This window comes from Typha latifolia, chromosome 8 (genome assembly GCF_019914945.1).
Source record: "Typha latifolia isolate L0001 chromosome 8, TyphaL0001v2, whole genome shotgun sequence".
Lineage (NCBI taxonomy): Eukaryota > Viridiplantae > Streptophyta > Magnoliopsida > Poales > Typhaceae > Typha > Typha latifolia.
In genome coordinates this window covers 11,547,505-11,564,291 of record NC_133093.1, presented here as the reverse complement: position 1 = coordinate 11,564,291, position 16,787 = coordinate 11,547,505, and the positions used below count along the sequence as shown (strand labels likewise).

The 16,787-nt window shown below is 37.2% G+C and overlaps 4 protein-coding genes across 4 annotated transcripts; 3 read left to right on the top strand and 1 right to left on the bottom strand.

The window, feature by feature from the left end:
• Positions 1-421: 421 nt before the first annotated feature.
• LOC140793680 (serine/threonine-protein kinase BSK1-2-like) lies at positions 422-6,085 on the top strand. The gene is made up of 9 exons (XM_073145326.1): positions 422-1,064; positions 1,163-1,298; positions 1,839-1,972; positions 2,626-2,731; positions 3,168-3,253; positions 4,368-4,556; positions 5,028-5,189; positions 5,306-5,419; positions 5,587-6,085. Exons 1-9 carry the CDS (start codon positions 729-731, stop codon positions 5,830-5,832), a joined length of 1,509 nt encoding a protein of 502 aa, XP_073001427.1. The 5' UTR covers positions 422-728; the 3' UTR covers positions 5,833-6,085.
• Positions 6,086-8,219: 2,134 nt separating this feature from the next.
• LOC140793266 (chitinase 11-like) lies at positions 8,220-9,345 on the top strand. Its single transcript, XM_073144639.1, has 3 exons — positions 8,220-8,537; positions 8,623-8,722; positions 8,817-9,345. Exons 1-3 carry the CDS (start codon positions 8,255-8,257, stop codon positions 9,187-9,189), a joined length of 756 nt encoding a protein of 251 aa, XP_073000740.1. The 5' UTR covers positions 8,220-8,254; the 3' UTR covers positions 9,190-9,345.
• A 626-nt stretch (positions 9,346-9,971) lies between these two features.
• LOC140793643 (NAC domain-containing protein 22) lies at positions 9,972-11,707 on the bottom strand. Its single transcript, XM_073145254.1, has 3 exons — positions 11,498-11,707; positions 11,132-11,409; positions 9,972-10,684 (listed from the first exon to the last, which is right to left on the bottom strand). The coding sequence occupies exons 1-3, from the start codon at positions 11,664-11,666 to the stop codon at positions 10,313-10,315; spliced, it is 819 nt and encodes a 272-aa protein (XP_073001355.1). The 5' UTR covers positions 11,667-11,707; the 3' UTR covers positions 9,972-10,312.
• A 2,486-nt stretch (positions 11,708-14,193) lies between these two features.
• Positions 14,194-14,869, top strand: LOC140794041 (uncharacterized). Its single transcript, XM_073145850.1, has 2 exons — positions 14,194-14,298; positions 14,441-14,869. The coding sequence occupies exon 2, from the start codon at positions 14,455-14,457 to the stop codon at positions 14,740-14,742; it is 288 nt and encodes a 95-aa protein (XP_073001951.1). The 5' UTR covers positions 14,194-14,298; positions 14,441-14,454; the 3' UTR covers positions 14,743-14,869.
• Positions 14,870-16,787: the final 1,918 nt, after the last annotated feature.

The following is a 16,787-nucleotide window of genomic DNA, read 5'->3' as shown; positions in this document are numbered from 1 at the left end:
TATTAATTAATAAGAAATTAAAGAGGTGCTCATGTGTACTATCGACAAAGAGAACAATGGAATTAATTCTTTGAATGACTATTTGTCGCATTAGCTTATAATGAAGCAAACTTTTGTTTATAATCTGGTAAAATATTGTGATGCGTTACTCTGGTATGTATTGATTGAAATTTGGTAATTGCTTCTAGTCCTTAAAAAAAGGGTCTCAAGTTCTTTATCGGTTACGCCTTACTCTTTTAATTATTTTTTCAATTTCTATGATTTATGGAGAAATACAGGGTGTGAAAGGGAAGAATTCCTCGTCGAAAAAATATCTATCGCCAGGAGTCTATTTGCAAATATGTGGGGGGAATTAATGATGGACATTTACAGAGAAGCCCTAGAAAGTATTTATCCCGAAATGTAGAAAATATATTTAGTCGTCATTATAATCTATATAAAGTACGCAAAAGGCAGTGTGAGCTAGCTAGCGAGATAGATCGCTTCTTTTTCTTCCCCTCCCCCTCCCCATCCCCATCCCCACGCACACCACACGAGCAAAACTGCAAAAGAGGAATCATTAAACTTCCATTCCTCTTTCCTTTCTTCTATCAGATTATCATCTCTTTCTACGCTTCTTGATCCATTTCACAGGTAATAGGAGACTTCGGGGAAGTAGAGAGCAGCGAGAAGTAGACGGACTATCTTTATAGATTACTAGAGTTGGTGAGTTGTTGGGGTAGTTTTTGATGGGTTGCTGCAGCTCGCTTCTCCGGGCGGAGACCCACCCGGAGAAGCCAAACCACCACCGGCTAAGTCAACAACGCCCGTCCTTCTCCCTCCGTCAAGGGGCGGCGGCACCGGCCATGGCAGCCGCCGCACGAGGCGGCGAGGTCCCTGCCTTCGCCGTGTTCTCTTTGGCCGAGCTCAGTGACGCGACCGATGGCTTCGCCGCCGCGAATATAGTCTCTGAGAGCGGCGAGAAGGCGCCCAATCTCGTCTACAAGGGTCGGCTCTCGAAGCGCCAGTGGATCGCCGTCAAGAAGTTCACCAAGTCGGCTTGGCCCGATTCCAAGCAGTTCGCGGTTAGAATTGGTTTTATTTTTTATTTAATTCTCTTATTGTCGCTTTATTTTGATTTTTGAGTTGATTGGATCGATCGAATTGGGATTTCTTTGTTAAGGAGGAGGCTTGGGGAGTTGGGAAGCTGAGGCACAAGAGGTTGGCCAATTTGATCGGATATTGCTGTGAGGGAGACGAGAGGCTTCTCGTTGCCGAGTACATGCCAAACGATACCCTTGCGAAGCATCTCTTCCACTGTATGTGCTCAATTTCTCGTGTTCTTGATTCCAAGATGCGTTTTTTTGCTTTGCTTTCTAAGATTGGCGTTTGGCTCTTAATTCACGGGGTATGATTTAACTGAGTAAAGAAATGGTAAGTGGGTTTCTTTCCACTCTAAAAGAAGGGAACTTTCCTGGAGCGCTCTGGTGAATTGGAGAGCATATAGGCTTCGGAGTGAGGTTCCCTTTTTCTCATGAAACAAGTTCTTGCCTTGTGTTGTCGGTTCAAATTAAGCAGAGAGATCTTATACACGATATGGGTTTGGCTATTCTTGAGGCCGTCCGAATCCCCTTCAAATCATTCGATTGTTAATCCACTAGGTTAGAATGCGTTGAGCCAAGACCCTTCAGGTCATTGAAAGAAGATTTTTCCCCTGATCATGCAGAATCTGTGTTTGTATTGCATCTTAATCGAGTCAATTTTTCATGAGAAAGTAGTCTATCTGCTGATTTTTATTACTTTTTGACTCTATAAACATATTACGTTTGCCTCTTTTGTCTGTTTAATTTCTTGTACAGGGGAAAATCAAACTATTGAATGGGCTATGCGTCTGAGAGTTGCATATCATATTGCTGAAGCATTGGAATACTGTAGTAACGAGGGCCGACCTTTGTATCATGACCTAAATGCATACAGAGTCCTTTTTGATAAGGTAAATTGTCAATTCCTTTTGGGAAAATCTATGTTGAAGCTTTTTTAGTTTTTCTACATTGTACCAACAGTTAATGATCCATCATCAATTTCTGAATGTATATATGCACTTGAAGCACTTATGTTACAAGTTTCTTTGAACTCTGAATTTTGTGGCATTTTTATTGGAAAGCTTTGTATACATGATATATTTATTTTGCTTTGTCCATTTTCTTTTTTAAGTTTTAGTTGTAGTTATGATTTTGCTCATAGAAATTCCTATTTAAAGGATAACTGCTTCGTGTTATTTGTTTTGTGTAATATTGGAGTGAATTTATTGCTGATTCTGAACAGAAGTTATATAATGTCAGGTTTTGTCGAGTTGATCTTTATTATTTCATAGAGTGCAATACTGTTGGAAAAACCTATTTCGAGCAAAGTTTATCTTATATGCAGCTTAGGGTGTAGGTAGTTCCATAATTCCTCTATTTCTTGTTTTCTATAGCATGCTGGTTTTTGAAACTTTTTATAATGCTTTACGACATTATTTAATGTGAATGATATTGTTTTGTCCAATTTTAGGACTTTAACATCTGTAGTTTATATATGCAAACTTCTGGTATTTAATTGCAACTTCTCTTCATAAATCAGCTTATCTGTTTTCACTCTTTGCAGCACGGTAATCCACGTCTTTCATGCTTTGGTCTTATGAAAAACAGCAGGGACGGAAAAAGTTACAGCACAAACCTAGCTTACACACCTCCAGAATATCTAAGAAATGGTACTTTTTTTCAAAAGCTTTTTGTTACTTGTAAGAAATATCATTATGTGCTTATCAGGTTGATGATAAGTTATGGTTATCTTAGTTGTACATGGTGGAGATTGGAACTATTACTGTACCTTTTGCTAGTCTCACATTTCCAAGGCCTTAATTGACTATAACTTGTTTCAAGCTTTCAATAACTACAGAAAGTGGGTTTATAACATGCCAATGCACTTGTAATAGAATATATCTGTTGGCATTTCTAAACATGCTAATGTACTTAATGTCACTTTCTCTGAAAATCCTCAACCGAGTAACTTTGACACAATCCAAGTTTTAAATTTCTCCACATCTGAAAGTGAACCACAAAATCTACTGGACAGCAGAAGAAAATAAAATTCTTTTCCAAGAAGGAAAAACATTTAAGCTTCAAATCATGACTTCATTTTTCCAGGAAGGGTAACTCCGGAGAGTGTCATATTCAGCTTTGGCACCGTACTTTTGGATCTTCTCAGTGGAAAGCGCATCCCTCCTAGTCAAGTAAGTTTTTCTCATCTATAATGTATTATGAAATTTGCCAATATAATTTATTTTGTTTATCTTTGGTACGAATTGTTGGGGCTTGATTGGCTTTTCTTTCTCTGTATCTAATGTAGTTCAATATCAAGCCAATAAGATAGAATTTAGAAATTATACTGCTACAAGTATGGAAATTATGGTAATTTGTGTATTACTTTCACTTTTTACTTTCAAGCTCGTAATTCTGCTTAGATGACGGTAATATGATTCAAAATGATTGTTCAATTGAACTTACTGATACAAGGTGATGCTTCTTCCTTCTTGTAGAGGTGATATACAAAGGTAGGGTTGGACTTGTTAGATAGGTATCATATATTGTATACTGGTAGCTGCAAAGCTACTTATACCTACACATTAAATCGATGGGTATTGTCTGCTGTCACTGAAACTTATATTGCTGGAAGTAGGCATGTTTAGGACTGTACAATAAATGGCTTTTTACTCGTGTCTCCTGCATTATTTCTCCAAATTTAGCTGGAAGTGTATCACTCTGGCAAAATGGTATCTAGTCGTCTGACATCATCTTATTTTTCTCCATCAATTCTTTTGTTGAATAGAACTAAGGTTTGTCTGTTTAATGTATGTATTATCTGTCTTCTTATCAAAATACCAGTCTTTTTGTGATAAATTTGATCCTTTGGACTTGTGGTTCTAATATATGAACTATTTGATTAGTTCAGTATCTCTTACCTTTGCTTATATCTGTCTAAAAAGACTGCCCAAAACCTAAATTTGTATCCAAATAAATGTCATATTTTCCTCTTAAATGAGTATATTATTGCAAGACTGTAATGAGCTTCTGATCTTGTTTGTGAATGAAAATGCAAACTGCTTATTCTCTACTTCACCTGTACGTTTTTTAATGAAGTTATATATATACACACACTTTAACCATGTTGTCTCTGTCACAAAATTGAGTAACTCAATGTAGGAAGCAATTCAGTTTTCATGGTATTCCAAATGGCAACTTAACCTTGCATTATCTATAGATAACTCAGCTAAACCATCTGTTCATCATGCCCATCAGTTGCAAGTATTTTGAAATATTTTCACGAAACTGAGGTTCTGCATGCAGGCATTGGATATGATAAGAATTAAAAATATTCCGCTACTGATGGATTCACATCTGGAGGGAAAATTTTCAACAGAAGAAGCGACTACACTTGTGGACCTTGCTTCTCAGTGTTTACAGTATGAGCCTCGGGATCGACCCAATACAAATAAGCTGGTCTCAATACTTGCACCTTTGCAAACAAAATCAGAGGTAATGCTTACCAGTACTTCTAGATTAGTCATTAGAACAACATTGTGGCATGAGCCTCTGCTAGGAAGAGATTTGAATCACAAAAGGTACTTTAATTTCATTCTTAGGCTCAAGTCACGAACTGAAAGTCATTCCATATATTCTGGTTATTTTTCTCACCATTTATAAACTGTAATGATCAATTAATGGTTTGGAACTAGATATTCTTCTCTCTCTAGTTCCTTATCAAGACAGAAATGGTTAGATGTTCATGAACATAATGATTTAGCATAAGTTTTCACTATAGATTTTTTTAATCATGTTGAAGAATGTTCTTTATGCATATGTTATTATGATTGAATAAGTTCCATATATTTGAGAAGTTGCCTGCACAATAGCTTCTGTACTGAAGTAAAATCCACATATTTTTTGCCCCAAAGAACAATTTTCATTTAGGTTAGTCCTGGCATGAAAATTCAAAATTTTGAGCAGGTGCCATCACATGTGATGCTTGGAATTCAAAGGCATGAGGAAGCTCCTACTCCACAGAACCCTCGTTCTGCAATGGGAGAAGCCTGTTCCAGAATGGACTTAACTGCCATCCATCAGATTTTAGTAACAACACACTACAGAGATGATGAAGGAACTAATGAGGTATATGTGAAGTTTTTCAACTGATTGCTGCTTTGTAATGTAGTGAACCGTGACTCACATATGGATGTGAAAGATAAGCTTTGTTTTTATATCCTTTTTTTTTTTTGTTGCATCAGTTATCATTCCAGGAGTGGACTCAACAGATGAGGGATATGCTGGATGCCCGAAAGAGGGGGGACTTTGCTTTCCGTGATAAAGATTTCAAGACAGCTATTGACTGTTATACTCAGGTACTGCTTTTACATATGGTTTGGAGTTTGGACATAGTTTGTATTCATCCTCTGGTCATGTGATCGATTAAAACCTGCATTCAAATGCATATTGAGATTCATGAGGCATCTTTGATCTTGTAGAAGTAACCACCTAATGTAAGCACTTGTCCTGCCATTCGATGCAGTTTGTTGATGTGGGAACAATGGTCTCACCCACAGTATATGCAAGGCGGAGCCTTTGCCACCTTATGTGCGATCAAGCTGATGCTGCTCTCCGGGATGCAATGCAAGCACAATGTGTTTACCCTGATTGGCCCACAGCTTTCTATATGCAGGCAGTTGCTCTTGCCAAGCTGCAGATGCACAGTGATGCTACGGACATGTTGAATGAAGCAGCAGGGCTAGAAGAAAAGCGGCAAAAAGGTTCTTGAAGCTATTGAACAAATTTATTGCCCCTATTCGCTGTGTCTTTGTTGATGAGAAGTGTTAGTCTCTTTCATGATATCTGCAATTAGTAGGCCTCTTGGGAAATATGTATAATAGGAAAAAAAAAAGCTCTTTGATTATGTATTTGCCTTCCGTTTGGTGCATTCTTTGGCCCCGTGTATATGAACGCTGCAGTCAAACCAGACTGGGTTCTTCTATTTGTTTGTTTAGTTGCCAAGAGTAAAAGGTTTTTGTTTATCTGATTGTTGAAAGCTTTATTACGCATTCTTGCCTGCTCTATAGAATTATCTGAGTGGAGATCATTTGCTTTGCGATTCATTCTTATATGTGGTTGGAAGAACAGAGTGCAGTTATATCTCCCTGTATACCAAAGATTTGGGACAGATATGTTCCAGATCAAAGATAATTGTTTCTTTGTTTGGAAAATATCTTCTTTTCAATTTCTCATCTTGCCAATTCTGAGCAGCTTGTTGGTTAAGCTTGCTCTGGATTGCACTAACTCCTGGATCAGTGTAAGATATACCTCTAATATCAAGGTTTTGCATTGCAAAAATCTTAATGCTAACTTTTTATAAGCTCTTTATTTGACAGTAACTAGCAAGAATCTTCATCCATTATTGAGAAGACTCAAAGAAGACTTCATCAACAGCAGCTCATAAAGACTTCGCCCGTCTGTTGGTCTTCTTACAATCCCCTCCAGGTAAAGAGAAAAGCTAGCAATTCTCCACACTAATGAGTTCGTCACAAATTTCTGCTTCAAGTCTTCCACCAGAGCAAAATACATCAGCTGAATGAGGTGATTATAACGCACTCCCTTGGGCTTATAATCCAAAACATCTTTGAGCAAGGGTGATCTGATAATATTAAATCATATTTGTAAAAGTTTATATTCCTTTCTCTTTTCTTTGTTTTCAGAGATACAGATAGATAGTGAACTTAATTACTCTATCCATTAAATATATTACTAATAACGCCCTATATTTTTAATTATATATCTTTTTCTTTGGTATTATTTAGAAATAGAGTTTCCATTTGGTAAAGAAATATCAAGCAGCACCATATCATTGACAGACAGACATAATCTGACTTGATCATTAAGCTAAATTAATTATAAAATCAAATTAAATCTCTAAGATAGCTTGAAGATAAACCAAACATAGGTTTTATTTTTTATTCCATCTCGTCATATGCTTGTTAAATTAAATAGAACACATGGCATGACTTATTGTTTTCTAACAAAGTAGTAGAAGCTTAATTTATAAATAATAATAATAAAAAATAGAGTTTTATTTAAGAGTGTTATATATAATTTTCTATTCTACGAATCATATATAGGAATTAATCCCTGGATATTCCTTATCCATATCGCAAATTGTCGTTGATAGCTACCGTCGTCAGTCGTCAGTCGTCAATCGTTAGTCAAATCAAGTAGTCCTAGTTACTACCAATAACTCAACCGAGTTTTTGACCAAACTACCCTCTCTCAAACTTTTAATTTTTTTTCTAAAATACATTGAGCTTCAAACTTAATACTAAACAAAATCTATTGCATTATAAATGTCCGTAAAATACTTAAACAAAAATAAAAATATAATTTTATCAGCAATTTTTTCTAAAAGAAATGCTGATCCGATCGTTTTAAAAGACGGCGCTGAATTTATTAATATCTTTTTTATTTATTTCATGGACGTTTTGATGTGTAATTTCTTTTTCAACTAGAGGAGACTGCCCCTAGTTAGATAGCTAACTCGGGGTATCAGTATCCAAAATGCTACAAAAGTATCGGGAAATAGAATCCACTGTATTCGGAACCATAGTGGACACAACTATCTTTCCTCGGTTAGCTATCCAATCAGCCACACGATTAGCCTCTCTGTATATATTTAAAATTTTTCACTCTTTAAATTCTCTCAGTAATTCTTTACATTTATCTACCATATTTTTAACACACCAAAGAAGACTCGTCTCACTGCAAAGGATATTTGCGAGTTCTCGGGAATCCGTCTCTATGATCAGCTTGCGATCTTTGTCCACCGGCCTGAGACCAAACCTCACAGCACATGCTTTTATATTAGGGCGAGGCTCCCAGTTTGATGTGTAATTTATTTGGATATGTAAAATTTGGAAGAGAGTTAAAAAAAAGAAAGAAAATACCACAGAATTCTACCGGCATGCGGGATGTGGAAAAAACCTCAACCGCACTCTCCAGTCGCCACGTCGTGCATGCGGGCGTCCAAAAAAGTCAATAGAGTGTTTGACCCGGCAATACATCTACTGGTCAAGTTAAGATTACCGGCCAGTGAAGCAAACAAATTCCAGGGACTTGAAACAGAGGCACTTCGTCCCTCTATATAACCCCTTGAATCCTTTCCCATCTCCACCAAAAGATCAATCACGAGAAAAAAGATGAGAGGTCTAATTAGTGCGGCTTCGCTAAGCTTAGCATTGCTCTCATGCTTCCTTTCAAGTGTTAATGGCCAGAGTGTGAGCTCTATCATATCGTCGTCCTTCTTTGAGCAGATGCTACCACACCGTAATGACGCAGATTGCCCTGCGAAGGGCTTCTATACTTATACTGCCTTCATAAATGCTGCCAATTTCTTCCCAGGATTTGGCACCACTGGTGACTTGCCCACTCGTAAAAAAGAACTCGCTGCATTCTTTGGACAAACCTCGCACGAGACAAATGGTTAGCATGCCACTAATTAATTATTTGTATTTAACTTAGCTTAATTAACTAATTTTATTGTGTTGGGTTGTGGTTAATTCCTTAGGTGGTGCTGCTGGGACGTATACCAAGGGATATTGCTTCAAGGAAGAGCAAGCCAAAACCGATCCGCCCTACTATGGGAGAGGACCGATTCAACTTACCCAGTATGTTTGAATGCATTAATCCAAGTAAACCTAAAGTTAGAAGTTATATGAGTTAATTTAACCAATGACTTCAAATGTTTATTTTTGTTTTCAGTAAATATAACTATGAACAGGCTGGTAAAAGTATCGGTGTGGACCTTGTGAACAACCCAGACTTGGTGTCCACCGACGCCGAGATCTCATTCAAGACAGCAATATGGTTCTGGATGACGGCGCAATCCTCGAAGCCGTCGTGCCACGACGTCATCACCGGGAAGTGGAAGCCGTCGGCCGCTGACTCAGCTGCCGGACGAGCGCCGGGTTATGGCGTCATCACCAACATCATCAACGGAGGGCTCGAATGTGGTAAAGGATACAGCACTGATGCTGCCAAGAATAGGGTTGGATTCTACCAGAGATACTGTGACATGTTTAAAATTGGCTATGGAGATAACCTGGGATGCCTCAACCAAAAGCCTTTCGCTTGAGCGTTGAAGTACGTACGTCTTTCTATAATCCAGCCATGGAGCTTAAGTATATACGAGAATAAAGGTCATGAGGGTAATTAATAACACATGAGAATAAAGATTATGGTTGTAGCTTCTATATTTCCCTATGAATGGTGAACTTGATATCATTGTTAATATAGTTTGGACCTTAGGATCTGAGATGACTATATTATATAGTGTTTATATATATAATTTATTTTTATATAATTCAAGAGCTCGTAAGCAATCGGGTTTGGAGATGATAATTAGCTGGATATCTAGACCAACCTTTCTATATAAATGGACAAACTTTAATCATAATGTGCTCGTCTTAATACGTCCTGGCAAAAGTATTTCTCAAGCTTAAAAAAGATTTATACTCCTAACTTCTTGATTTAATAATACTTACTTTAGTGGTTGGGCCAGAAATATGCTAGCTAACAATTCTCAAGCTCAAATACTGGACAGGATAGTCCAGGATATACAAGTTGAGCTATAAAAGTGAATACTTTATTGAGGAAATGTAGAAAATGACTTACATAGCAAAGGCAGTGGGAATCCAATGTAACCAATCCCTATGGGTTTATTTAGGCATGCTGTTAGATGTGCAATTATGCATATATGATAACTTTAATTATGTATAAAATTAAATAGAAAGTAAATTAATATGATTAGGGTCATCAGATGTGCACGATTATTACGTTAGTATACATTCAACAGTACATTCGAATTGACCCTCATGAGATCAATCACATCGAATTCTCGTTCCTTAACAAAAGTAGTAAATATAATTCTCAATTCTTTAATCATAAGAAATGTAACAATTAATTATCTTACATAACTTCAACAAGTTTAGTCACTCCATCTTACTAAAACAAGGAAAACATTTGATTAACACAAACAAGGTGAAGCTACTCCTAATGCTTCCAGCATTACTATGTACAAAATATCGTCAAATATATATCAAATATTCTAAGCCTCTTTGTAAGTAGTTTTGACGCCATTTCCATGTCTATGCCAACATGGTCATATCCCTCTATTTTTTTAGGGGATAAATTCAAAAGGAAAAATTGCACCTCCATTAATTCCTGATAAAGATCGACTGGTAATTTATCCCAATCAGCTAGAAGTTTAGTACGTTGGCATAAGGCGACCATTGGTCCAGCCACGGGCTACGTAGCTGGTTCAAGAGCGGGTCTTGCATCCAATCCCAGCTATAGCTTGGAACTTGGAGTTCCGGAAGATCAATAGATCGCATGCTGGACGTGGACGTGGACGTGACTTCGACTTCCTTCTTCATCTCCTCCTTTATCTCTCTGTCGTGCGATGGAGTTGAGATGTGGAAATTTTCTTGATCGTCCCATGAGAAGGTGTCTCCATTAATGGATGCAGTACAAGCTTGTGCTGCTCTCATGTCCTCCTCCATGGCTGCCTTCTGCTCTAACTCCTTCAAGGATGTAGCTTTTCGGTATATCTTGCATAGTACTATATCCTCCTGCAAGAATTGTAATTTGAACTCTGACCATTAGTACCCTGATATAAGCATGCATGGCGGAATAACTCACATAACATTCGGGTTCCAATCAATAATATGTTAATTTAGGTCAATCAAGTTTGGCGTTTGAGATGATATAATACATCTAATACTTCGTCAGCTTTCTCCCGCAGTTTAAAGACAAAAATGTGTGTGTTTGAATTCTTGTCGTATATTTCAAATTCAACAACCAACAAAAGTACTGAAAGCGAAAGACTTGGAAAATTTTGGATACTTGTAGACCAAGCTACTGACTTTGGTTAATTACAAAGAATATCCTCAAATCTAGAACCTTAGAATAATTGTCTTTGTGTTTAGTGTCCTAAGTAAACTAGCAGGTCACGATAGTTAATTACTAAGGTTAATTAATTGTAATTAGCTATAAAGTAAATAATTTAATTTCCTTACTTTGGGGGGAGCAGTGGTGGTGCTATTCCCAGGGAGGCGGTACTCGTTCATGACCCAATCGGTCTTGGTCCCGCGTGGGGCCCGCCCCAGGTAGAAGACCAGCGTCTTCTTCAGCCCGATGAGCCGCTTGGGATCGGCGGCCGACCGGATCGGCCGGTCCGACCCCGTCGCCTTCCAGAACCCCCGCTCCGTTGTACGGTTCGGTCTGCCGCCGTTCCCGCTCTTCCGGTCCCTCGGCACGAAGAAGTACCACTCCCTCTCCCCAATCTTCGCCATCCCTACGATCAAATTAATCTCAGCCCCCAATTAATTATCTTTACACACGCAAAAATTAAAACCCCTCCTCCGAAGATAAGATATATATACCGGGGAGCTCCCATGGATCGTAGCGGTACAGGTTAAGAGTTCCAATGATGTCGAAGTTGAGCTTCTTCCCTTGAGCAACTCGCCACAGATAGAAGTCGAGGAGCTCCTCCTCCGTGGGATGGAAGCGAAACCCTGGGAGATCCAGCTCCGATCCCATTCCCTTCTCCATCTAAAGCTTAATTAACTCGTTTGAAGTCTCTTTGTGTATTTATAGAGGGAGGAACGAAGCGATTAATTAAAGGAAAAAAGGTATTAAGTGGTGGTGGGCCCACGCGGCTTCGAATGGACGAAGACCATTGGACTGGTAGTGATGAGGTGGGAGTTGTAGTGGGATTTCCGGACAAACAGTGTGACTTTATTTTAGCTTCCACAAATTGACTCTTTTACTAATTTTCTTTGAAATTGGAATGCCTAATCGGAATGGTATCATCTCCTTTTGGAAAAAGCTAAGAATAATTTTGCCCAATTTGTGGCCTATGATTTCGTTGGCAAATATCTACTTATATGATATGAATTTATCTTGACTAGTCAAGGCTTGAGTATTTTTCAGCAATAAATTAAATAGGGCGGGTAAGTTTGAATCCCCTGGAAATAATGTCTATTATCTCTATATTGAAGAATTAAAAAAACTAATTATAAGACGGTGGTAATTTGCGACGCTCTGGTGACAGTATTTTATTATAATTAAGCAGCAGGCAATCGAGAAGGGACATCTCTGGATAATTAAGGTGGGCAAAATAATAATGTTATCCTCGCAATCCATTGTTTACTTGGGAGAAATAAGTGGGATTATCTCAGGATAAAGGGGTTGGTCGTATGCTGGGGTCTTATCGGACGTGCTTCGGTTAGAATGAAACATTAGTCTCTTATGTTATAATTATTCTGGAAAACGAGAAGATTAATTTGACTGCTAGTAATCTCTTTTTGTGAGTTTCTCGGAAAGTAGGTAGTCAGTCAACTGAGCAATACCAAGTCCATCTATAGAAAATTATAAACAGGACCTTCTATTTTGATGATATTACGAATAAAACCCCCTTTGTTTTCTTTATTAAATTAAAACAAAGAGCCTCCACTCCCATTGTCTGGGACTCAAATGCAAATTTCTCATTCCTTTCCCTCTGAATGACAAGTGCATGTATAGGAATATGACCTAGATTAGAATTTCTAGTTCAACAACAATTATTCATGTTGCCCAAGGTCCAACTTCTTGATAACATCTCTCTTTCCATGGTTTACTTGGACTGCCTACTTCCAGAGTTTCTGAAGAAAAAAAATACTATTTGGATCATTATACTAAATTTCCATCGAGATGATCTCACATTTTATTGCTTGATGACAGAAGAAATCAAATCTATTACTCAAGACTCTTCAATGGTGAATTTCCAAAATTTCCAACTCACCGAATTTGGTGGTTAGATTCGAATAGATTGACTGACTTTAGCTATGTAAACAAAAAAAGTAGGAACTATTCTTTTTTTGATAGTGAAGTGTGAATTTAATCACGACCTAATCAAAAATTTTAAATAAATAGAGCTTGAGCAAGCTGACTTCAGCTTAGATTCATTTCGAAAGTAATTTTAAGCCTAGCTTGGAATTCAAGCTCAGTTCAGTTCAAATCGAGCTATGCTTGAGTCAAGATTGAGCGAACATATTTTTAAGTTAAACTCAAGCCTAGTGGAGCCGAAACTATGCTACTTTAAAGCCAAGCTAAATGAAGCCTATTATTTAAACTAAGTCATACTGAGCACAAATTGTCAAGCTTTAAAACGAGCTAAAAACTATTATATATATATAATATTTATTATATTTGAGTTGATTCTATTAAGTCGAGTTTGAGTAAGCATATTCTGCCTCAAGCGCGACTCTGAAATTTAAATCGAGCCCAAAAAAATGCTCAGATTTAACTCAGCTCAAAATTAAGACTAAGCCAGTCGTTTATTTTGACACCGCTGGTCCTAATTAAGTCGGTGATGTTAGGATTTGAATCCGAGTTAACAATAAAATATACAGCATGAGCTTCTTTTACTTTCTGGTCACTATCCTATTGACAAAAAAAAAGTACGGCAGCTTATTATTCACATTTAACTTTTAATGCTTTAAAAACATGGTATCTTTAGTTTAAAAAATGACCGTAGCATCTTTGATGTAAGCTTTCTAAAGTTAAGGTTAAGAAAATATTTAAAAAGAATCATATTTTAAGATCAAATATATCAGGTATTTTTAGATTATTTTTATTCTCAATGAGAAACTCTTTATTTGCTTAAGGTTAGGTGAAAATTAATTCCGAATATTTTGGAGACAATAAAAGTAAAATATTAAGAGTTCGAGCGATAATTAAACTCAAGATTATCGTTGCGTATCATTGATTCGCTGGGGGACAAACAAAAGGTAGTACGAGAAACACGCCGCTGGATTCTAATAATTTTTTCCAACTTGAGATTGACTCTCAAGTCTATGGTATGGTATACACTCTTATTATTGAGGCTACTTTTTCTTTGTTTAGTGTTGTCGATGTCTTCCTGTTGCTTTCTTCCTCTTCTTCTTCCAAGTTACTGCAGTAGGAAGCAGCAGACTTGGAGTCAACGGCCAAGAACTAGTACAAGAACAAGTCTTCGTAGTGGGAAGACTTGACCTCTTAAATTGATTACTACAAAAGGGTGTTTGCTGTAAGGCTTCACCACCAATAGTGTACTGCCAAGTGCAAAGTGTTTTTAGCAATCGCGCTTATAGAGGATGCGGTCCATTTCGCACACGCGGATCCGATACACACTCGGACACAACACGAGGGGGCTCAAAACAAGGTACACGTTGCCATGCAAACCTATACGTGTCGAGTCGTAACCATTTGCATGGAGACGTAATTTTCGATCCAGTTGAGAGCTTTATTAATTAAATAAAACTATCCTATCCAAACTCGAGGCTTATTAATGGAAAAATTCCTAGAGGATTCGGATCAAATGGAGCAACGTAGAAGCCAGGAGGCGGAGGAGGAGGCGGAGGAGAAGAGGGAAGCCAAGCCGCCGCATATATCCGAGATGAAACCGATCACCCACGAGGCCTACGGCGGAGGGATGTACGCCGCCGAGGACGCCACGGCCACGGGGAAGAAACCGTCGGAGCCGAGGGCCAGCGCGACGCAGAGCGCCGACGGACCCGAAGAGCGACTCCCGGAGCCGAAACATAAACCGCCGCCGTCCACCGGCGACCGCGATCTCGATATCACTGGCCAATCTTATATCCAGTAGTGTTATAACTATACTGCATGTGGGTTGTGTCTTCTTGGCTTAATTATTTCTTGCTCTCTTTAGTTGACAAAATTGTAAAACAAAAAAACAAAAACAGTAGAATAAAATTTTATCTGTCGATTTTATACGGCCCATATTTAATCAAGACGGGATCATTTCCAACATTAAAGGCCCATTTACTCCTAATTAACGTCACCTCGGAATATAGAACTAGTGCAACCTTGTCACACTCATTATACTGCCAAAGTCTATTCCCTGGAAAAGAAAACGCTGCTTCGACAGTAACGTCCTCCAAACTTTGACATGCTACGTGTACTATATGACGAGGATTCACGGTGCAAACCTACCCGTTCTCTGGCGTTAGGTAGTTGGAGTAAAGGGTTATTCCGGAATGAAACCCCTTTCATCTTAAAAATTCTTGGATAATTTTTTATTAAAATAAGTGGCACTTGGATATCTTTGGGATACTTTTGTGAAATATCTCATCCATTAATTCTAAAACATAATGTACTACATTAAACTTAAATATATTAAAATATATTTGTTAAATATTTTGATAGTCTAGAATATATTTATCATGAAAACATTCTAATACTCATATAAATTATAGTAAATTAAGTTAAATATTTCCTATAACGAATTATAACAATAATTAGAAGAAGATACTGTAATAGTTGTAAACTAAAATTGTATCTTGAATTTTAAATCTATCTCCCTATATTTTTCTAAAAAATAAAAAGTAAAATATTTTTACGTACATTAAAATAAAAACTAATCTGATTTATTTACGTGAGAAAATACTTATTATTGAGTAATGCTATACTGCACTTATTTTCTCTCCATCTCATAATTTATTATTATTAATGATTAAAATGATGCCACACGAAAAAATAATTTCTACGTGTAAATATTTTTTAGTGTCGTGGAGACTTGATCCAATTATAGAACGAGAAAAGGAAACGTTTTTAAGAAAATTAGTATAATTATAATTTATTGTTTAGTTGTAAAAAACACAAGTATTGATATAAAAACAGGCAATAAGATAATATTTTAATTATAATAGTTGGAATAAAAAAATAAAAAAATATATTTGTTATTATGTAGTAAAAAAGTATGCGTTAAAATTTCAGCCATAAAATTCCCAATTTGTATCTCTATCTCCTCGTTTTCCTCGTCAGGCGACAACTCCCAGAATCGGGCACGTGTCGGAAACTGACGTGGAAGAAATTTGAGCCGCTAGTCGTAACCATCGTACGTCCACGTGATTCATGTCCATGGCGCCCACCTGGATTCCGGACCTTTCATCTACGCCACGTCCGCGTTCCACTAGGACTAGTGTTTGTGGACGTGGCTCGTACTACCTCAAGTTAGGGGATGGATGACACGTCGACGGCTAAAAGGTTGGGAGTACACGATGGAACTGGCGATGATGAGAGCCACATCATGACGATCGAGTAGAGTTTTGGCGCCTTTTCGTTTTGTATTTTATTAATTTCTTTTACGAAAATTTTATTAAAACCTCTTTACTTGGCCTTCATTATTATTCATAGACCATAGTCTACCTTAACATTATAAAAAATAATCTACCTATGAATATTTGTCATTTAATCCATGCATTACGTATATATAACGAAATGGATTACATGATATAAATATATATAGCTTTGTAAATAAGTTACATGTTACCCTTGAATTTGTCATGTCCATCAAAAGGGATGATATCGGAAATAGTACCATAGTGATCTTATATCTAGGTGTTTGGATTCCCAACTATTTTTTTTAAATGTTAGATAATTTTTAAATTAATGATTTTTTAAAATAAAATAATTTATTTGAATAGAATCTTATTGCGAACTAGATGATATCAATAATTAGATGATTGAGACTAAATCATCCTTGAAATATATACCGAGAGAAGTGAATTCTTGAAAGAAAGAGTAAAAAATTAGAACGGTAATATAGAATGAAAGATAAAGTCAAACCTGGGCTCGCCCTATTCTTCTGTTCGTTTAATAAGCAAACACTATTTTTTATTATTTAGGCTC